General features: G+C 34.9%; 1 protein-coding gene across 1 annotated transcript in view; it reads left to right on the top strand.

The window, feature by feature from the left end:
- Nucleotides 1-23,532, top strand: part of LOC149770966 (serine/threonine-protein kinase SIK1-like) — a 71,910-nt gene that overhangs the window by 15,539 nt on the left and 32,839 nt on the right. The window contains exons 3-4 of the mRNA XM_089948930.1: nucleotides 1,858-1,921; nucleotides 20,062-20,177. Of these exons, the coding sequence (XP_089805056.1) occupies nucleotides 1,858-1,921; nucleotides 20,062-20,177 (180 nt within the window). The remainder of the gene's footprint in view (nucleotides 1-1,857; nucleotides 1,922-20,061; nucleotides 20,178-23,532) is intronic.

Here is a 23,532-nt window from a genome sequence, read left to right as displayed (position 1 = left end):
AATTCCTTCAGTGAAAATGAACCTTTTTTCAAGGGTTGAGTTAACCCTTTACCTCAGAGAGTGTATGGCTTTTTAGCCCTTCAATACACATCAAGCAAAGTTACCCAGTGCAATGCACTATAAATAGAACTCCGGTTACCTATTCGACTCCATACACATAGGCCTGCCTGTTAACTATTAAGCAGCGTAGTGTATGTTACGTTTAACAGCAATTTTAACCATTTCACATTTTTGGTATATATCTATTATGTATGGAAAAATTTAAGAGTAAAGTCCGATCATTATAACTGTGTAATTATTTTTCCTGAATTTTTTAAAATGTGCTTTAAAATCTTGAAAGAACTCGTTCACCACCAAGTCAGTGAAGTCGCATGACCAGCCGTAGCTGCCATTTCTCATACTCGAACTTTACAAGTTCTTTGTCTGCGTCTACATCACTAAGTAATCTGAATTTGATAATTTATAAAAACTAATAGCTGCCTACATCAATATGAGAACCTTCATCTAAGTTAGTGAAGCTTTAATAGTTGTGTTTCTAATTATGAAAACTCTGTGAGTACTGAACGAAATCCACGACCTCCATTTTGGAGAGTGGAGAATACGACCCAGTTATTTTAAATAGCAGATTTCGACCAAAGCATAAACAGCGACCAAGTGATCTGATGTAATGGTCATTCACAGCAATGAATGTAGTATCTAATAAGGGATTTTCCCCGAAGGTGGCACTACAAAAACTCACTAAAAATGGCTGATGTTTACAGCAGTTGTCCAAAGGCGCTTGTATGCGAATAGGGTAGAGGTGACCAAAGGTGCTTGCATGCGAATCTGTAGAGGCGTCCAAAGGTGCTTGTTTGCGAATGGAATAGAGGTGTTCAGAGACACTTGCATGAGGTAAAGGGTTAAGTGCATTGTTTTCTCACATTAGTTTTACCATCCTGGGGAATAGACAAGAATAAAAGAACTGACCATACCCAGATAAAAGTTGTACAGAAATTCACTTTTGAAAAATTATTCATATCTATACATGGGAAAAAATAATCCATTAAATCGTATAACTCTAAAAATCATATCTGCGCACACACTGCAGACCTTTTTTATGTTAATCTTTGTGACTTGTTAAGCTGGGATAGCCAGAGATGTTGGCACATGTATATTGCCACTTACAGTTAGAACAGATTTTGAAAATGAATTGAGCAAATGTTGAAATTAAATTGTGCAAAGAAGAAACTGTTTACATTTGAAAGAAATGAAAGGGCATACTGCAACTGAAAAATGACAAGATGTTGGGTAAAAATACAAAAGCTGGCACGTAGTGCAGAAAACCATTAGAACAGCATATCATTGCACCTTTCTAATGTAGCTAGTGGGCCTTTTCTCAATCCCTCTGCAAAAGCCAAGACATTTATTTTATGGGTTTGCCAGCTGCAGACTGCACAGACTCAGATCTGCCATCACATGCACTGGCAGATCTGGATCTGTGCAGTTAGGAGTAATCAGTAGAACAAACAACATAGACTCTGATCTGCAGTTGCATTGTACTTCAGCAGATCAGGATCTTTGTCGTGTGCTGTTTGACTTGGCGTGTAAGTGAGTATATATGGTAGTTAATGACCAGTGCTTGGCTTACCCCGACCTCAGCAGTGTAGGGTCCTGCTGGCCCTGCACATTGGATTTGTAAAGTTCAGAGTTTGATGATCTGCGATGCTACCTGTTAATTCTTATATTCTGCACTGGTCGTTTGTTGTCTTCGGGATTTGTGGTAAAATTTACCCTTTTTCTTTGGGTAAGTTGGTTAAAGATTCTCATCTTTGTTTCTGTTAACGTACATGTACATGTGTCTTTCTCTTTCCATTTCAGGTTATGGAAACAAAGAACATGCTTTATTTGGTATCAGAGTATGCACCAAATGGAGAAATATTTGGTATGTAAATAAATATAGTGGAACTTTTAATTTAGACAAAAGTAAAACATATTGCATCCTACTTAAGTGAATCTTGTTATTTCAAATTCTCAAATTAACATACATCCGTCTTGTGCCCCAATACATATCATGTACATGAATTGAATCCTTCATTACCATGATTTAAGTTTTATGAAGGAAAAACAGGTGGCATCTTTGCTTCACAGCTTGAGATATCCAAGTCACTGTACCCAGCCCTTTCCTGCTTTGTTTTGCTTTTTCAGGCATCTATCTCTCTGCAGTGTTCCATCTTGAGTGAGCTCAGGGAACGTTCTTCCACCCAAACTGCCAATGATCTTTGTCATTATAGGTGGACAGAGGTACATAAACCCAGACAGCTCAACTAAGGTGCAAGACTGTTGTGTTTATGTCATAATTTACCATAAAGACCCCAAGGCAACCTTACTCTTTGTTGTTGTTGTAGGATTTAACTCCATTTTTGAGCACACGATAGGCTATACATGGCGGCCAGTATTAATGGTGGAGGAAGAACCCGGGGAAAATCCCGGAAAGAACCACCGACCCACGAGAAGCTACTGGCAAGCTTTCTCACATACCCACATTGGCCGAATCCGAGACTCGAACCCACGCAGAGTTGAGATGGCAGTGATCCGTAACGGAGAGCGCCTTAGACCACTCGGCCAGTCAAGGCCCCCCTTACTCTTTGATGCCTATAGGTAATAGTGGTCCCAGAAGGGACCAATGCTTTGGCCTTGTTTGAATAAAGAAGGTTCCAGCAAAAATCTGTAGTAGTTTACATCATAAGTTTATATGCCGTTTGTTTTTAAGAACATAGTGTATAGTTGGATCTCTTTTGTTTGCAAGTCTTTTCTTCTGAAGGTGAGATTATGTATGATGGAAATAATGAACAGGAAGTGGGAGTCACCAGACAAACATTTTCCGGAGTTTTCTCAAAATGAAGATCATGTTTTATTGATATTAATTACTGTCAAAAAAAGATATCATGACTTGTGGTTAAAAAAAATGGTGGAAAAGAAATTAAACTTCTTTAATGGGAAGTTTGATATTCGACTGTTCCATAAAGTTTCTTAGTTCCGATAATACTATCAAAGACTCCCATGGGTCACAATCACAAAGAGGGAGGACTGTGTTAGGTGGGCCAGAAGAAATGGGAATAAGGAAATAAAAAATGGGCAGATTGGCCATTCTTGAAGTTGTTCTTGTGCCTTCGTGAAAAGAAAAAAAGTAATGAAAATATAATTAATTAAATGTATTAATGATTATCAATACAAACATTTCAAGTATATGCGTACTGATGATTCATTTATCTTATTCCACCACTCAAATTGTGTATAGTTTCAGATCATGAATATATCAGTTCAAGCATTCGTAATTTGGTTATTCTTAGATTCTAGTTTTCCACTGATTTCTTTGCATAAAGTCTGAAGCACTTTATCTTGCACATGGACATGTTCAGAATACATTTAAAACTTTATGTTTTTAGCTTTCCATTAATTTACTTATCACGTATATATCTAGCAAATTTAACATCATCACCATAAGGTTACCTAGATATTATTTAAAGACAGTTTAATTGGTCTGATGGTAGCCTGGCTCATGTTTGGTATTTGATGGCTTGTTGATGTTTAATGGTCTGCCCACACCATCCCTTGAGGCTTCATTGTAGCAGCTCTTTTTCCTAGACACTGTGCTACCATATTTACTCATTTTAAGTCAAGGCATTTTCACCAACAAGAGTATGGTTCATACTTGCTTATAAGCCAAATCAGACTGCAAACAACAAAGATGCCGATCTTACATAGCATAATGCACATGTTGATCGGGATCTATACTGTTTGTTCTGCTGTCTGCTCCTAACAAATTACACAGACATAGATCTTCGGGGGCATTATGTGATGGCAGGATTTTGCAGTTGGACTCATAAACGAGTATATACGGTAATAATTTTTTGAAATTTGGAAAAGAGGTTAAAGCAAATACACACAACATCAAGAAAGTACGTTATTTATGGTGGAGTGGATTGGTAAACATTTAAAACACCACAGAGTCATTGTTTTGTGAAATGAGTTGTGTATAGTCCTCGCTTGTCATAACAGTCAGTGGGAGTCATTGACTACATATTAAGTACAGTGTACATTATGGATATAAATTTTGAATACATATTAAGTACAGTTTGCATTATGGATATAAATTTTGAATACATATTAAGTACATTGAACATTATGGATATAAATTTTGAATACATATTAAGTGTTCATTATGGATACAGATTTCGCTGACACCTAATGAAACTGAGCCATGGCCATTTTGGAACTGTGTTAAAATGAAGGGCCTTGTAATGAGGGAGTGCTGTACTCTTTATTGTGTGAGGAATATGCATTATGTTTAGTGCTGTGTACTAGAATCAGACTTGTGACCGAAATAGTGCAGGGAGTACTGTACTCTTTATTGTGTGAGGAATATGCATTATGTTTAGTGCTGTGTACTAGAATCAGACTTGTGACCGAAATAGTGCAGGGAGTACTGTACTCTTTATTGTGTGAGGAATATGCATTATGTTTAGTGCTGTGTACTAGAATCAGACTTGTGACCGAAATAGTGCAGGGAGTACTGTACTGTTTATTGTGTGAGGAATATGCATTACGTTTAGTGCTGTGTACTAGAATCAGACTTGTGACCAAAATAGTGCAGGGAGTACTGTACTGTTTATTGTGCGAGGAATATGCATTATGTTTAGTGCTGTGTACTAGAATCAGACTTGTGACCGAAATAGTGCAGGTTCAAGTCCTAACATATGATCTTATTAGGTCATGCTGGTTGAAACAGTGACTTACGTCTCCTTGGACATGTACTTTCACTTTACTCCTTTTGCCTCTGTACTAAATTACCCTTTTGTAAGGTTCATTTTAGGCTGTACACTTGTGCAAGAGACCCTTTTTTTCACCTCTGGCAAAAGATATGCCCATGAAAATGAAGATCGTCAAATGCTTTGGTTGATTTTAGACTAAGTCAGGTGCATCTCATTGAAATAGAGCTCACTGCCAAAGAAGCATTGGATGATCGATTACATTATCTTAAAAACGTCTTTCTGCTTTAGCGGCTAGTTGAGAGCATGTTAATAGAAACTGTAAAGAAGAGATGATGAAAATTTCAGCAAAAACAAAGATTTTTTGTTTGTTTTGGGGCCAAAAGTAGCGTGCTGAGAGAAACCATTGTAGACTCCAGTGTTCAGAATTAATTCTAGACAGGAATGGTTACTTGAGCTTGAGGAATTCAAAACCCAGTAATGATGGTACATGGTAGGAGGAATTCAAATCCCATTAGAGATGGTACATGGTAGGAGGAATTCAAATCCCAGTAGAGATGGTACATGGTAGGGGGAATTCAAATCCCAGTAGAGATGGTACACGGTAGAAGGAATTCAAATCCCAGTAGAGATGGTACACGGTAGGAGGAATTCAAATCCCAGTAGAGATGGTACATCGTAGAAGGAATTCAAATCCCAGTAGAGATGGTACATGGTAGGAGAAGCCAATAGTGATCACAGCACTCGGGTCATGGTTTTGCTGCAGTAAATATTCACTTTTCCAGTATTATATACTTTTAATAATAATGATAACATTAATAACAATACGTATTATAAAAATAATAATGATGATAATAATAACAATAATAATGATACTATGTTCTTCACAGAATATATTCATGAATATGAACATACATACAGAAATGAGGAAAGCAGGGTTTCTGGTTAGAGTGATTTCACATAGATAAACAAAATTAAGTGAAACACATTAGAAAATGATGGCAACCCTCACTCACCCCCAAATCCTGGACCGGGGGGAAGGGTGAGGAAGTTAAGTCCATTCAGAATATGTGACAAGTATATAACAGTTAGAAGTGATTCGTGGGTTTGATAGTTATTAGAAAGTTTGGATTTAGTATGAATATAATTTAATTTTATAAGTAAAAGTACTTTACTTGATGGAGGTAACTCGTTATAATATACAATAATCCCCTGAGGCCCTCAGTATGACTAAACTGTTGAAAATTCAAGAAAAAAAACCCCCAAAAATAGTAAATCATGCTTAAATATTTTGAGTGTAAAAGCACAAAGTGTATGTTAACAGAATAAATAGGAGTGCATGTATTTCAATGTTTACAATGAAAACTTCCTTTCAAGATAATAGTCCTGTGAGTTTGTTTTGAACACGTTCAGAATTGTTTCTATCTTATTGCATTGGGGAATTCATTTATTAGTTGTCATCACATCAGACTTTAGCACAGTTTACTATTATTTTCTGCTCAAATACTGTATCCTGAACAGCGGAGACCATTATTTTAAGAGACATGGAAAATTTTTGAAAACACTGCTTTAGTCCGACTCTATGGTGACTTTTTCCAGCATATGGATGCTAAAAAATGAATATTTATTAGAAAAATTAATAAATTCATGACACGAGTGTCTGTGATAATGATGTGTACTGGTAGTTATGATATTTGCTCTTTTATGACCCCATTTTCTGATCTGGTAAGGGCAACTGGGCCCCCACTTTCTCCATTTTTGGAATCGGATTCAGACCACTGGCAAATTTTTTGTGGAAAAAAATGGGTCCAAAAAATTAGGTTTTTCCCGCAGTATTTTGTAGTGCAACTAAAACATCCAAATTATTTGGTATCATTGTAGAGCTACATCTGTCTACCTTTCTATAATACCACCCACTTTAGTGTATCTTATTAGACCTTGATGCTACGGAGCTCGGCAGCAGGCTACTACCTCCTGTCACGTAAACACGGCACCAGAGGTTAAGGAGTTAAGAACTCTTACAGTTCTCAGTTTGACAATAAATTAAGTGATTGAAAATATCAAACATGACTGTTAATTAGGAGTGATAGTTGAGCATGGTTTAAGGCAAAATATACATGTAAAATAGGTGACAATAAAATGCAGTAAAACACTACTTGTTTACAAATGTGTACATTCTAATATACCAGAATATGTGTAAGAACTTGATGATCTTCCTCACAAAGTTGCTTGATATTTCCTAAACAGATTATTCAGCAGTTTTGATGTAGTGGCATGTTTGAACCTTGCTTTGTGAATGATTTGTTTTACTTCAGTTTGTTATCATCATTAGCTTTACATTTTTGCAGGACAGTGTTTATCAGTGTTTTATTTCTTTGATGTGCTTAACATTATCAATGTTTTTTCTGATTTGTTTTTTCATGTATGACACCTGACATTATTATGTTTGTGTTTCTGACTAAAATTTCTGTTTACACAATTAATTTGTAGTTTAATTGAGCTACTTTTGTTATTTAAATTATTATTATTATTATTATTATTATTATTATTATTATTATTTAGATGATTATTATTATTATTATTTAGATGATTATTATTATTTTTATTATTATTAATAATATTATCAGTATCAACTACTGCCCAAGTAAACATTGGAACAACATTACGTCAGTGGTTATCTTAGTGGACTTGCACCGCCTCAGATGCGGGAGGTTGTGGGTTCGATCCCCTGTTAAGTCATAACAAAGACTTATGAAAATTTTACTGACAGCTGCCTCGCTTGGTGCACATCATTAAGAGGTTAGTGTTAGGGCTGGTCAGCTTGGTGTCAGGATAATGTGAATGGGTGGGACATCATGCTGCATGTCTGCCGCATGATGCCCCAATGCTAGACATCACTATAAGCTGCCACACTGCATGCATTGTAGCGATATGACTGAAAAATTGTTAAAGCTATGTTAAATCGAAATCACATGCACACACACACAAACTGGACTTGCAAGTTACAGCAACTCAGAAGTTACAGAATCGAATCCTTCCCTGATCAGGTTGTGTCATTCACCAGGGCAGTGCACTTTGTACTGATTGCCTTATCACGATGTAGCATTTCATGTGTTGATTTGGTGAAAACATCATACCAGAAGCACATAAAATATATGTAACTGTTGGACTCTTTCCTGTAAACAAGTAGCTCGTTTCACTAATCAGATAGAAGCCTGACTTAAGTAGGAGGTGGTATGACACAGACTATTTTTTCAAGTGTCAATTGTTGTTGATAACATCTGAACAAATCTAATCTTCCCCTTGTCATGTACCACAGTTGGTGGGGTTTTGCCATTATATTTCTGCATATAAAACTGGAATGAAAGTAGTGTAGTTTACAAGACAATTTAGATAAATGAAAGTGAAACATAGTCTTTTTGTCTCAGTTTGAGAAGAAAAAAAAAAAAAAAAATGCATTCATGTTGGATTAAAAATTGTGGCCTAATGAGATAAAATTCTTAATGCACAGGAAAATTCTACCTGTCAGAGAAATAAATTTTGCCATCCTTTTACATCTCACACCTTATTAGTATACCGTTATGTTTAAATCGTGTAATTTTCTGTGACAGGTATTTAAACCTTTCTGCCTTTTTATAATACTGAATGTATCATTACAATTTTCCAAGGAGGTAAGGAAGAAACCTATTTATTTCGATTTGAAAGGGGTCAGAGGTCGAGGTTGCATTTATTGAAAGAAGGAAACCTTTCAATACAGTAACTTGTATATAGCTACCTTGAGGAAACTTTGTAAGTAACTTTCATTTGAGGTAAGAAAGACACCTATTGATTTTTGCATCAATGTTCAAGGTCACAGTGACTCAGAGAAGAAAATTGGTTTCTGCATGATATCTTGAGGTTTGGATTGCCTACTTTGACTAAACTGTTGTTGGCTTACATTTAAGTCAAGGAAGATTCCTATCCATTTTGTGGTCAAAAGGTGAACGATCAAGCTCACAGTGACTAAAAGAAAAAAAATATCACGTAGCTGCTTAAAATATCACAAAGCTGCTTAAGTTCTGTGCCACATGGTTTTAGTATTTTTTTTTTATGGCTTGCATTTGAAACACAAAACACTTATTGTTTTGGGGGTTTGAAAGGTCAGATGGACCCAAAGAAGGCGGAAAAATTGTCCAACAGAAAGACCATGATCAAGCCTTTGAAGGCTTGCATTTGAGCTGAGAAAGGCACCTGTCAAATTGGGGGGTCAACCTATGAAAGAACAAGGTCACCAAGACTGGGAAGAAAAATGGTTTCTGCAACATAACTTGAATTCTGTCTTTCACCATAACCAGAATTTGTGTCTTGCATTTGAGATAATAAGCATCTACTGATTTTGGATTCAGAATATCAAAAGTTGAGGTCTGACTGTCTCATTGAAGAGTCTCTTCTGTGCCATATACATAGTTCCGATTTCATTAGTTGATTGGGAATATTATTAAACGATGTGCCTATGAAGCAAGGAGTCAGCATGTTGATTCTAGGGTCAGTGGATTGAAGTCGATGTCATGACAGTAGTGGTGCAGTACATAAGTTAAATGGGTGTCACATCTTTTAATACCAGAGTATCTGACCGATAAAAGGGTTGTACATAAAAAGAATTATAACGACAATGTTAGTCACTATTTGGAGTATTAGGATCTTTGTTAAAGTACCTATCAATCTTCTACCCCAGAATAAGCCAGAATTTTACCATCAAATCCAAAAGGTAGGAAAATGATACTGTCTTTTTCTGATTCCCTATTAACATACACTCGAATGTGGAAGGAACTACCTTTTCCTGAAGGTTTTTGTTACAAGTATGAATAACTAGGTGTTAGCCTCACTTGACATACAAATGAGTAGTATTCTGCTTTTAACTAATCAGAATCATCATGTTCCAAATGATAACTGTTGAAATAGTGCTGTAATTCCGATGCAAAATCCCCATTGGAACCTTTCTCAGTGGTCCACTCGAAACAGTTGAAAGGCTAACTGCCGGGCCTCAGATGTAAACTTTCCATGTTATTCAGCTGGTGATACCTTCCACGATGCAGAATTTGACAAGTGCACGATAGCTATAAATCACACATGAGTCTGTTGCCCCCATGCATCAAAGAACTTGTGTTATTAATTGTGTTACCAGTCAGATGAGTTACTGTTGTTATGCGTGGAAACGTCATTAACTCTGATATTCATTGGCATATCAGCTGTTCAGAAATATATAATTTGGTTTATGAAGAAGTTCATATGAGAAAGGTTGAGATTTTAAGCAGCTTTATGATCTTGTATTTTATTAATTTATTTGAAACTTGATAGGTGTCTTGATCTTAATAATTCGGTCTTGATTTGAGTGATCACATCTTGTAATCAGCATCGGATAGTCTAGATCATAACTTGATGCTTCTCATCTTGCAATGATCTGGATTTCTGTTGCTGACAATTCATTGCAGTCTAACAAAATAAAGATTGCATATGATTTTATATATATTTATATATATATATATATATATATATATATATATATATATATATATATATATATAGTGCTCTTTTAAATTTTAATATCATTATACAGAAGTTTTTAAAGAAATTACTGGAAAATCTAGGGTTTTGTTTTCTTGTATAGTGCACATAATTGCATGTTATCAGCCCAGCATTTCATTTTAAACATGTAAGATTATCAGGTTTCAATTTATGCTGGACTGGTATAATTGCATGCCATCTGCCTGGCATTTTAGTTAAAAAAATGTAAAATTATGTTTTTGTTGGGTTTGGGGTGGTGGTGTTTGCCTGCATCTTAGGATACAGGTACCTGATGGTTGATGAAATTGAATCTTGATATGGTGGTTGGTGAAATTGAATCTTGATATGGTGGTTGGTGAGATTGAATCACTACATGGTTGTTGGTGAAATTTTCTTGTCTGTTAGTTTGATATGGTGTACCTGTGAGTAAAATGCTTAATAGATAAACATACATCAAAATATAACAATTAAAATGTCAAAGGGCACCAGCTGACATTCTTTTATAATCATCTCCTCCTTATTATGAACTTATTTCTTGTTTTTATTCAGCTAGAATCAGTGTTTCTTGTGCAATTCCAGCCAACAATTCTTCTAAGTGATTTTAGCCATATTTTCTTGTCAGCTTAGTTTCCTGTTGCCATAGCAACAGACTCATAATACTTGGCTACATTGACGTAAAACAAGGCAATAATGAGCCTGGAAATAAGCATTAAAAGTCAGGTTTCTATACCAGTTTAAATTCTGGAAGTTCATTTGAAACCAAAGAGGCTTTTAGATAATTACACATGAATTATTTGAGGAAAATATAAAAGAGAATGAAAAAATAACAAGGATATGTTTGCGTTTGTATTAAACATCACAAACTGATTCCAAACAGTAATCTGCAGTACAAACTATTCTGTAGCAAGTGCTGTAGGCCATATAATTCCTGTTTACATTAATATTGGCACAGATTCCAGCCCTTGCCTTAGTAAGGTTCTTCCTGGATGTAATACTGGTATACCTACTTGACTCGTATAAACAATGAGCAGTTTTATATGTATCTGTTGCTCTACAAGCATGTAAAATAACTGAAACATTTTATAAAAGGAGAGGTGTTTCAATCTATTACTTTCATATTTCTTCGAAATTCATATTTAAAATAAATAAAAAAATATTTGAGATAAATCTGTATTACAGGGTGTAAAATAAAATTTTGTTCCCATTGTACTAGGTTTCTGTCTGTTGTCCCTTCATTTTTGTGGGGGAAAAAAGGGGGGTGGATATTGAATTATGCCTGTTTTGTTTCGTTCTGTCATTCCATCCATCCATCCTTCCCACTTCATTTCTGTGGAGTAACTCCTTTAATTGGTATTTCAAGCTAATCTAATGTGCTGTTGGGTATTGATGAGATACCAGCACAGTTTGATTATGAACATTCTGGGTCATCTTGTAGCAGCACTGTAGCTCCTGGTTGTTGGATCAACCCACTTTTGTCTCTCAACAGTAAAACAGTAACTCCATTAATTAAATTAATTAGGTATGCAGCTTGATATTGATAAGACATTATCTGAGTTCGATTGTCAGCTTCTTGTATCATTTGTTGAGCAGTTACAGCTCGATTGTCAAGCACCCTCATTTTGTTTCAACACAGCAACTCCCTTAATTATTATTCGATTTCATTCAGCCATCTTAAGCAGCTTGATGCTGATGAGACAATAAAGTTATCAGTCTTTTGTGTTACAGTTTATTAGAGTTATAGCCCCTGTTTGTGATTACTATCCACTTTCATTTCCACATAGGAAATCCCATGATCATTAATAGATTTCAACTGATTGTGTTATGCTGCTTGATATTGGAATGACCCTAATTTTGTACTCTTTCATTCTTTAATTGCATTGTAACTCCTGATTGTGAGACCCACCCACTTTCCTTTCTGCAAAATTATTTCATAATTATTGGATTTCACCCAGTTTGGTATAAAGGATGATTTTCTTGAGACTGTGACTTTGTTTGATTGTCACTATTCTGCATCATTAATCAGAGTTATGGCCCTTGATAGATGGTGAGACCCACTTACTTTTGTTTCCATATATTAACTCCATCAATTATTATTGGATTTCAACTAAATTTTATAGGCAACTTGATATTCATGAGGTCAGTGAAAAGATGAGATGGGGGGGGGTCATCAGTTCTGGAATTTTTGCTATGTCTGTGTGTTTTTAGGAATTGGTGACTTATAGTCAGGCCACACAGTATTGTTGGCGGTTATAAAGTCTATTGTCCATTAGGTTTCCCCCTCCCCCATCATCTCATGCTCATTTTATTGAATACTTCTATTAATGTGCATGTATTGCAACATATAATTGAGTTGGGCAGCATGGTACATACACCATAAATTGAAGGGAGAAATTCAACCCTCTATTTAAAAAAAAAATGGAATGTTCCTGAATATTGCAGGGATTAAATAAAAATGTTTGGATGTTAGCTTGTTTTTTTATTGTGCAATTTGTTTACAGAATTGTGCAGATCCTGCATTCACATGTCTTAAAATAGACTGTATTTTATTGCTCAATACATTTCAGCAAGGACCTAAACATTTAACTTTGGAAATATTGTTAGCTTCCCAGCCCGTGTGTCTGTTTATATGTCCATTATCACATTTCCTTCTCGATTTGGTGGAAATGAGTGAAATTTTTTAGTTAGGTTGGGATAACCATCTACATGCTTCTTTGGCTTCCTCCTTGGGAGTTTTTGGCAGAGTAAAAGATCAGATATTCAAAACATTCAGTTATAATGACATTATTTGCCCAGACTTCATATGTACAATTGTGGCATTGTATTTGTGGCAGATTTTGCATTATGGATCGTAATTTGGAGGGTGATGGCAGCTATTGCAGTCTTAGCACAGTCAAAAGTTGCTTTAAAGGTTATTGCTCTGTTCTTGATACAAAGTTGCCTTAAAGGTTATTGCTGTTCTTGATACAAAGTTGCCTTAAAGGTTATTGCTGTTCTTGATACAAAGTTGCCTTAAAGGTTATTGCTGTTCTTGATACAAAGTTGCCTTAAAGGTTATTGCTGTTCTTGATACAAAGTTGCCTTAAAGGTTATTGCTCTGTTCTTGATACATAGTTGCCTTTAAGGTTATTGCTCTGTTCTTGATACAAAGTTGCCTTAAAGGTTATTGCTCTGTTCTTGATACAAAGTTGCCTTAATGGTTATTGCTTCAGTCTTAATACAGTCAAATTTAGCCTGAAGGTTATTGCTTTGTTCTTGATACAAAGTTGCTTTAAAGGTTATTGCTCTGTTCTTGATACAACATTGCCTTAAAGGTTATTGCTCTGTTCTTGATACAAAGTTGCCTTAAAGGTTATTGCTCTGTTCTTGATACAAAGTTGCCTTTAAGGTTATTGCTCTGTTCTTAATACAAAGTTGCTTTAAAGGTTATTGCTCTGTTCTTGATACAAAGTTGCCTTAAAGGTTATTGCTCTAGCCTCAATACAGTCAAATTTAGCCTGAAGGTTATTGCTCTGATCTTGATACAAAGTTGCCTTAAAGGTTATTGCTCTATTCTTGATACAAAGTTGCCTTAAAGGTTATTGCTATGTTCTTGATACAGAGTTGCTCTAAAGGTTATTGCTTTATTCTTGATACAAAGTTGCCTTAAAGGTTATTGCTCTAGTCTCAATACAGTCAAAATTGCCATGAAGGTTATAGCTCTAGGCACAGTACAGTCAAATTTAGCCTGAAGGTTATTGCTCTAGTCTCAGTACAGTCAACATTGCCTTGAAGGTTATTGCTCTAGTCTCAATACAGTCAACATTGCCTTGAAGGTTATAGCTCTAGGCTCAGTACAGTCAACATTGCCTAGAAGGTTATTGCTCTAGTCTCAGTACAGTCAACATTGCCTTGAAGGTTATTGCTCTAGTCTCAATACAGTCAAATTTAGCCTGAAGGTTATAGCTCTAGTCTCAGTACAGTCAACATTGCCTAGAAGGTTATTGCTCTAGTCTCAGTACAGTCAACATTGCCTTGAAGGTTATTGCTCTAGTCTCAATACAGTCAAATTTAGCCTGAAGGTTATAGTTCTAGTCTCAGTACAGTCAAATTTAGCCCGAATGTTATTACTCTAGTCTCAGTACAGTCAAAATTGCCTTGAAGGTTATTGCTCTAGTCTCAGTGCAGTCAAAATTGCCATAACAGTTATTGCTTTACTCTTGATGCCATCAGAATTGCTAACAGATTATTACTGTAGTCATAACTTATCCAGCCCTGGAGATTTTTTATTATTTTTATCATTTTCACCTACAGTGGGGGTAGGAAATGCATTTTGGAGGTTAATTCTGCATACATCAAAATGTAGCTGCTTTCATGGGATTTTCATTTAAATGGCTGCCTGGTTGTGTTTTCGTAATGGCTATTTTGCTTGTTCATGTGCAGAAGGGTAAAAGTTTGAGGTATTTTGTGCTTATTGGACACAACGTTTTTGTTTCCTGGTCACTTTTTACCCCAGATTTCAAAGTTATCCTACTTTTTGCAAAGGTTCATCTGTTCATGTGCAGTTCAGATTGGTCTGCCTTAGATATCAGGTCAAAAAATCTAAAAGCAGGTCTCAAAAACTACAGTTTTCCCTCTTATTGTTTATTAACAAATGGACAAAGGACTTAACAGACCATACCTTTAAACATCATCATTAATTTGTTCTCCTTATTAAGTCCGTCACCATAACAAAATACCACGTGTATTTTAAAATGAGTTCGGAAGCCCATTGATGTGTTTTTATACAACTAAAATTACATCTAAGTACATGCTAAAGTGAAGACCACAGACCCTTGGTCAACTAGTCTTATTGTTTCATTATAGTCGTACAAACGTAAAATATAAAAACCTTCCCATTTTCTTTTGTAAATTTGAAATTCACAGACTCCATTAAATCGATTTGTATATACAGTGGAGCCTCGTTAATCCGGACACATTCATTCCCAGCGAATATGTCCGGATTAACGAGTTTCCGGATAATTGAACCTTGCACATTTTTTATTTTACGATATCATCACACCATATATATGTACATGTATATGCTAGCTTTAAATGTAATGTACTGTATATTCAATAATGGTTGAAATAAATTAATGAATACATCTATTAATTTGTGTTTATTTCAATTTGCTGACGTCTGCTCAAAATACGAAATTAATGTTGCTATACTGTCCTTGGCTTGGTTGATGGTAATGTCTTTTCCCTCGGGGTCGGTAGTGTCATCATTGTCTTCTTCATTATCATTGTCTGGAACCTCATCTTTAGATACCAGAGTCAAAATGTCGTCATCGTTGAGTTGTTGCCCTGTCTTTTCTTTTTGTCTATCCGTACGAATTCCTCGGCAGACATCTCAGTCTGGGTGGGAAGGCTTCTTATTAGATCTCTGAGCTCACTTAATGGCATGTCATCTCGTCATCAATATCTTCGACATTAGTGGTTATTGTCGGTATGATCTTTTTTATGCTGGCCGGTATCTCTACTCGTCTGCGCTTGCTTGATGGTGTCGCCATAATATATGTAAAAAGTACAACGAATACAAACTGTTATCTCCCAGTTAAATGCGTAATGGTAAACTAATGCAGTCATTTTTATAATTTGTATTTTACAGTTGCTAATGACTGACGTCCCCATTTTATTCGAAAATGAAGCCCTATACTGTCCACAGCTTAAAAATGTCAACTGTATTTGCACAGCAAACAATAAACTGTGATTGTTACATACAATTTGTAAACAACAAAGAGGCTTAATGACACTTTTAATTTATTTACCATATGTTATGTCAAAAAGCGTGGACGATTTGATCCCAGTGTGTTTATTTAATTATTAACACCCCCATCGGCGACTAGCTAAAACAGACATTGTTTATACAATCGCTGGTTACAATATGGTCACGCTACTTAGTTATTGATAGTGGCCATAGATTCTCAAGGGCTTTACTACTGTGTTTTATGTATTATTCTTCTGATTGTATTTTCACATACGATTTTTCGAATTTTCTTATTTTTGGACAGATTATTTCCTGATTATCGAGACAAGTTTTAATGTAATTTTACACTTTGGTCCCACGATTTTGATTTCCGGATCCGGAACGCGGAATTTCTTGATTAACGGAGCAAATTAACGTTTAGGAATTCCGTTCCTGTTGAATTATGTCCAGATAACGAGGTTTCCGGATAAACGGAGTCCGGATTAAGGAGGCTCCACTGTATACATATACTATCTTTTAGGTGTTTGTTCTGTTTTGACTTGGATATAATTAACATTTTATTGCAAATCTATTCAATGATATACCCCTCTATTATCTTTATTAGCGAGTTCAAATTACAAGTAATGCATATGATCGGTTGTCTTTATAACAAATTCTGTATGGACAACGGCTTCAATAGTACATTGACAGATTTTCATTTCCCAAAAGAGAGCCTCATTTCCTTACTGGCAGCCTCACTGATTTTGACATATTCTGTCAGTTATTGCCCTCAGTCTGGTTTCAAAAGCTACAAATAAAAACCGGCCTGAACAAATATAATCTTGTACAGGGACAGTTGTTTTCATCTCTCTCTCTCTCTCTCTCGCATGCACACACATGCACACGTGCTCACACACATTAACTAAAACGTGATTTCAAGTTCTTTTATTTATTTATTGTAATTTGATAATGAGATTATTGCTGCTGTAAAAATACAAGTTGCACTTAATTTCTTGACAATGTGGACTTGTATCGTTGCGTACAATTTACCAATAAATAATACCCTTAACTAACACATGTTCAAACCATCTCACTCATTTTGCTAGTCTACATGTAAGACCTTGATGCTGATATTTATGTTTTGACTTTTGTGCATACTAAAACATAATAATGTGATACGTTTTACATGTAGGACTATCATTTTGCTAACATTACACAACATAACAGCTATATATGCTCTAAATGCAGACAAGTTTTCACATTGAGAGATAATCCTTTCTCTTGTTCACTAATAACAATAAAAATCTTTATTAGTACTTTTATTTTTATTGTAATTAGATTCTTGAGTTCTTTGAGTTGATTCTTGAGAACAGAATGAGACAGAAAATATACGTTTACTTTGTTTTTCGTACAGTCAGAACTACAAAATGATAATCATTTATTTTACATATAATTTTTCGTGCACTGAAATTAATAATTGTTTTTTCATATGCAAAAAATTACATGAAATAAGGTAGTTTAGTTTAAACCATATTTATTTGAGAAACTTTGTCAAATACACTTATAAACATATGATTTAGGAGATTCAGTAGAAAGCATAATCTACATTGTTTTATAAATAATCATTGAACACTCGAGTTAATATGGATTACATCCCTTTGTAGGATCAATAAGATCAATGAAAAAGCTATATCGGTAATGCAGTTATATTAGTTTATAACATTTTATTGTGATAGTAATATAACAAGAATTTGTACTTCTATGTGACCTGTTTTTGATTGTGCCAATTATAAAGCAATTTTAATAGCATACCGGGTACCGTAAACCATATATAAGTCAATGCGATTTCAATGACATAAGCCATATACAAGTCGATTCAGAGTATAAGACAAAGACCTGACTTCAAGTCAAACAGTATCGATTTACACACCAGAAAATACGGTAATTAGTACTCATGAACTAACTACAACCACCCAATTAGTGCAGCTGTTCTCCATTTTTACTTTTTTACTACCTACTTTAATGTATATGCATCACAAACAAAACTATCTTAAAAATAAATAATAACTTGCAACAGTCATCCTTGAATGGCATGTCTTTACACCTCTCCCTCGATAACTCGTGGGTCCAAAAACATAGACTGCACTATAAGCGAGGGCACGAGTTACCGAGGGACCTCCCAAAAATCCACTAGACAAAAGACATCCAGAGAACCGCAGGGTTGGGGGAGCGACTGGGCTGTTTAATGACTAAATCCTCGTTTAATAATCACGTCGAGAATAATTTCAATAAAACACTTTTTCTGATGTTGTTTGTTATTCAGTATAAATTAATTTATTTTCAAAATGTTCAACATCATAAAGATTAATGACATGATTTAAAATGGTTTCAACTACCCTCACGGTACACACAAAAAATTTGTTTATTACGTCACTTTTTATTTTTGTTGATTAGCCTGGTTTCCAGAGTGGTTTGTTTATAGTTATTTTTGCAAAATAAGGAGGCTGTGAAACAGGGAATGAGACTAACTGTTGATACACTACCAAACAATATTCCTTTTTATAAAAAAAATGCAACATTTCATGAGACAATCAGCAACATCGAAACTCAATTTTTGAATTGTTCAATTAGTAAAATATAGATGCCGTGATTTCATTGCAAGTAACAGTGAAATTTCTTATCATCCTTGAGAATATCTCTATGTGCCAATTCAGGAAATCTCTGAAACTCGTTTTCCCCTCAATGGTCCATTTCTGTGAAACAAAGCTCTTTATTTTACGAAATACTCATTTTGCTTCGTTGCCTTGCTATCTTTAATCACAGTTATGATTATGTTAATTTAAGGTAGTTGAATTAGATTATGTATGTGTAACGTTAATAACAGTGTTCGATTGATCAACTGAAATGAGTTACCCGATACATGACCGGAGCTGCTGGTTCTTAAGCATGTAGGAGTTGTGTGCCTTTTAACTTTTTTGTGTCTTCCACCTCCTTTATTTGATTCAAAAGACATAATTAATGTGATTACAGAGAAGGAGGCCCGATTTTTTTTATTTAGTGCAACAATACAACAAATGTGTCCGCAAGTCTAATATAAAAACATGGTCGGCACTTAATTAGGTTCTCAGAGAAACGGTCACGGACATAGCTGTTATGGTGGATTGACACATTTTACGCTTAATTACAAGAGAACACATTACACTTAAAAGGAACTAAAATAGAACTAGAACACAGATTTCAATTGATACAGAAAATTATTTAATTGGATTTTAATTATCAAAGTACTGCATCCACTAGACGTAAGTGTTATTTTCATTGATCAAAATTTCCTTGAGTATCGTTAATTACGGTGTACTGAGAATGTTGTTTACAAAGAAATGGTAATGAATTTTTCGTGACTTCTTTTTGAAGTTGATATTTCATAATGTTGATTACAATTTCCAGGTCCTATCTACCATTTTTGATGATAAAACAAGTGATATATCAGTTTCCATTACAAATTTTGATCGCAATTTTCTTCAAGTTCAACAATTAGGAATACATTTTTGGGTATTTTCTGGTTTAAAAAATGGGATCTACGCCTGGTGCCACGTTATACGTGGGTTCACGAGTTATCATGGCACAAGTTATCGAGGGAGTGGTGTATTAATATAAATAGCCCATGGTTGTTGCAATTGTCTTTACTTTCATTTGTTTTATGCTAGTTTGTTAGACAGTTTGCATATTTAGAAATTCTCAAATATACTGCAGTAAATGGGAAATCTTAAAATTCCGTGATTATATAATGGCCAGAAACTAACTAATTTGTTAAACAGTGTTACTGAAAATTTGTGAAAGAATAAGTCATGCAAGTCATATAGAATGTGTAGATTTCAGCTAGTTCTTAAAATACAGAAATTGCGGCTTTAAGCTTTTTACTGGTTTTTATGGGGGGGGGGTTGAAGGTCACTTATCTGCTGGTTTTTTTAAAATACCCTTTTGCATTTGAACAAGGTAAAAGTAAAGTTTGTATGGAATTCACCTTGAATGAAATAAAGAACACATGATATTATCTTGTCTTTTCAGACTACATAGCAAATCATGGTAGAATGACAGAACCAGAAGCAAGAAAAAAGTTCTGGCAAATCATCAATGCAGTGGAATACTGTCACAACCGACATGTAGTGCACCGAGATCTCAAGGTAGATTTTGACCGATTGTCCAGACCCGTTGATAGATATGTATCTTGTCCTGGTAGAATTACCTTCTAAATTTACGAAAAATACAAATATCAGAAGGAGACTTAACCACTTCCACCAAACCATGTGCCAGATAGCCCATGAACCTGCTGATAATGCTGAGTCAGGCATGGATTCTATTTTTTCCACTAGAAAATGCACAAAAATGGGTCCCTTTTTCTTGAATGCGAAGAAAATCATGATCAAATATGGTAAAAGAAAACTTGATATATCACTCGCTTTCTCATCGAAAGCAGCAGCTGGTATCATTAAATTTTGAAGTAACATCATGAAATTTTAAACGTTTAATAAGGAGTCATATAATTTGTTAAATATTCTTCCAAACAGCATCCTCAGTATGCTGTAAAAGAAAACAATGTTCAACAAAATTTCAATGATATTGTTGCTGATGCCTACAGATGGCAGCAACTTTACAAATTAACTAGCCCTAACCCTAACCCTAGCCCTAACCCTAACCCATCAGATACATTTTGTCAAGTGTTTTGTGTTTTGTTCTGCCTTTTAATTTGGTTTCAGTGTAATCGTCATAAATGCAATATGCCCTCTTGCATTCAAACATGAAAACTATTAATCTACTTTCATAGCATTGTCTGTGGGTGTTACTGTGACAACCTAGTAATTAAGTGCCTACTCTATTTTGATTTCCCACTTGAAGAAGTAAGTATTCATTGTGTCATTACACACAGTGTATTGTTACACTCGGTGTGTTGTTACACTCGGTTAAAAGAAGACCTGCTTTGTATTATCACATTAATTTCATCATTTGAATCGAATTAAAAAAAATGGGGTGGAATAAAAGAAAAGTTCAAGTTATGCTAAGAACTTTACATTGTCCATAATTAACACAAGGGCCAGCTTGTAAGTTTTTACTGTCATACTAGCATTTCTTGTATCATGATTACCAACTTTACATTGTCCATAATTGACACAAGGGCCAGCTTGTAAGTGTTTACTGTCATACTGGTATTTCTTGTATCATGATTACCAACTTTACATTGTCCATAATTGACACAAGGGCCAGCTTGTAAGTTTTTACTGTCATACTGGCATTTCTTGTATCATGATTACCAACTTTACATTGTCCATAATTGACACAAGGGCCAGCTTGTAAGTGTTTACTGTCATACTGGTATTTCTTGTATCATGATTACCAACTTTACATTGTCCATAATTGACACAAGGGCCAGCTTGTAAGTTTTTACTGTCATACTGGCATTTCTTGTATCATGATTACCAACCTTACATGATCCATGATTGACACATGAGCCAGCCTACAGGCTTTTTCCTGTCATGCTGTTCTATTATTACCAGCATTACATGATTTGTAATTGGAATAAGAGCCCACATGGAATAACAGCCAGCATTCAGGCTTTTGGACAAAAAGTAAAATGCCGATATCACAAAATTTCACCAAAGCAATGCAATATTTTGATGGCTTTGACATTAAAGGTTTGGATTGTTCCGTTTTTTGTTGCATGATTTTGAAAATAGGCATTTTGTATTTGGAAGTATAAATAATTAAGTTGATTATTTTGTTCCATGAGATACGGTATTTTTGTTGTTGTTGATGAATGATGTCCAAAAGAATTATATTGCCCAATAAAGTGTATATTCATATAATAAGGTTATTAATGTAAAGATTCCCAGATTCTACTATTATCCCCGTAGCAACAAAGTTGAGAGAAAATAACAGAGTTTGTGTTTTGTTCCTTTTTTCATTAATCATGAGATATTTAATTACCATCTTAACGTCTATCTCACTAAGACTTCTGAAAAAATTGCAATGTTGATGCACCTCAAAGAGTATCTCAGTGACACCATTAATAGGCAAATGTGACTGATTAGTATACGTGGGTGACTTCATGATCACAAGAAGCCCAGCTTTACCAAAAGTAGGTCACAGTGCTCCTAATTTCCAGCTTTGAGTGATTCTAGTAATTTCCTCTATACCAGTCATTTTATTGTTGGCCACTCTAGATGTGCTTCTCTTACTTAGGGGTTTTGTGTATACAAGTAAAATACATTGTTTTATCATTGTTAATAAATTTTACATTTAAGAGGCTTTAAAACCATTGAAGACTATACTTTGCAGTATGGCAACATCAGGCCTTCATTTTGCTCAGTTATATATACCGTATGTACTTGCTTGTAAGATGAATCCAACTGCAAACTACACGGATCCAGATCTGCCATCGCATAATGTGCCAGCAGAACTCGGTCTGTGTTTTTGTTAAGAGTAATCAGTGGAACAAACAATATAGACCCAGATTTTTAGTGCATTATTCCTCATCAGAACATGATCTTTGTTGTTTGTTGTTTGACTCGTAAGCGGGTATGTAGTGTATTTAAAAACTCAAAAGCAGAAATATACTGCCATCAGTGTTTTTTAAACTGCCCACATAAAGAAAGGGTCGAAGATACTGAGTATATCACAAAGCATTTTTGACAAAGAGCATACAGCTCGTTCAGCAGATAGCTGATTCTTTGATAATTAAAGAAGATCACCATGAGGGTTGACACAGATCAGCTCACTTAAAAATGGATGTTTTTACATTGAATTAATGATGTTTTCTTTATTGTGGAGTCTCCAGATGAAAAATCACCTGACTCTTATGACGCAAATTGTAATCAGTAGTTTTATCACTTTGTTTGCATTATCATCTGTCGTATGATTTATTGTTCTTACACATTAAACAAACTAGAGATTCACTTGAGAGGCCTCTCTTGGGGAGTGGAAGGAAGGTGTAATTACAAAAAGCATCAATTCCAATTTTGCCCCAAGTAGTACCATAGTATTTGTTCATGTTTAAATAAGGAGACTGGTTTTGTCAATTCAGTTTTAATAGAATGGGCTAGAAAATTATGGTTAGATAAAGAAATTATGGTGTACATTTGATTAAATAGTGGACAGACTTGCTACAAGTAATATTAAAGAATTGTGGTTGAAAAAAATTAAGTTGAAAATAAGTTGAAATTTGTATTGAATTACTCAAGACAAGAAGATTTGTTGTTATATCACATGTGAATTTCTGAGAAAGCAATGCAGCATTTTATTCTCTAAGCAGAATGGTGAACTCACACACATACACACACACACATAGATGCACAAAATGACACATACACACACACACAGATGCACAAAATGACACGTACACAGAGAATCTCTCCCTCTTCCCTCATTATTTCTCAGAGGTTATTACTGATACATAATACTGATAATTTTGTGTGCGTTAAAATGTTGTAATTGTAGTGAATATGATTGCGATTATAGTTAATTTAATTATTAATTACTGGTATA

This window comes from Sinohyriopsis cumingii, unplaced genomic scaffold (assembly GCF_028554795.1).
Source record: "Sinohyriopsis cumingii isolate HCF-2022 unplaced genomic scaffold, ASM2855479v2 utg002173l, whole genome shotgun sequence".
Taxonomy (NCBI): domain Eukaryota; kingdom Metazoa; phylum Mollusca; class Bivalvia; order Unionida; family Unionidae; genus Sinohyriopsis; species Sinohyriopsis cumingii.
This window is presented reverse-complemented; position numbering and strand designations above follow the sequence as displayed.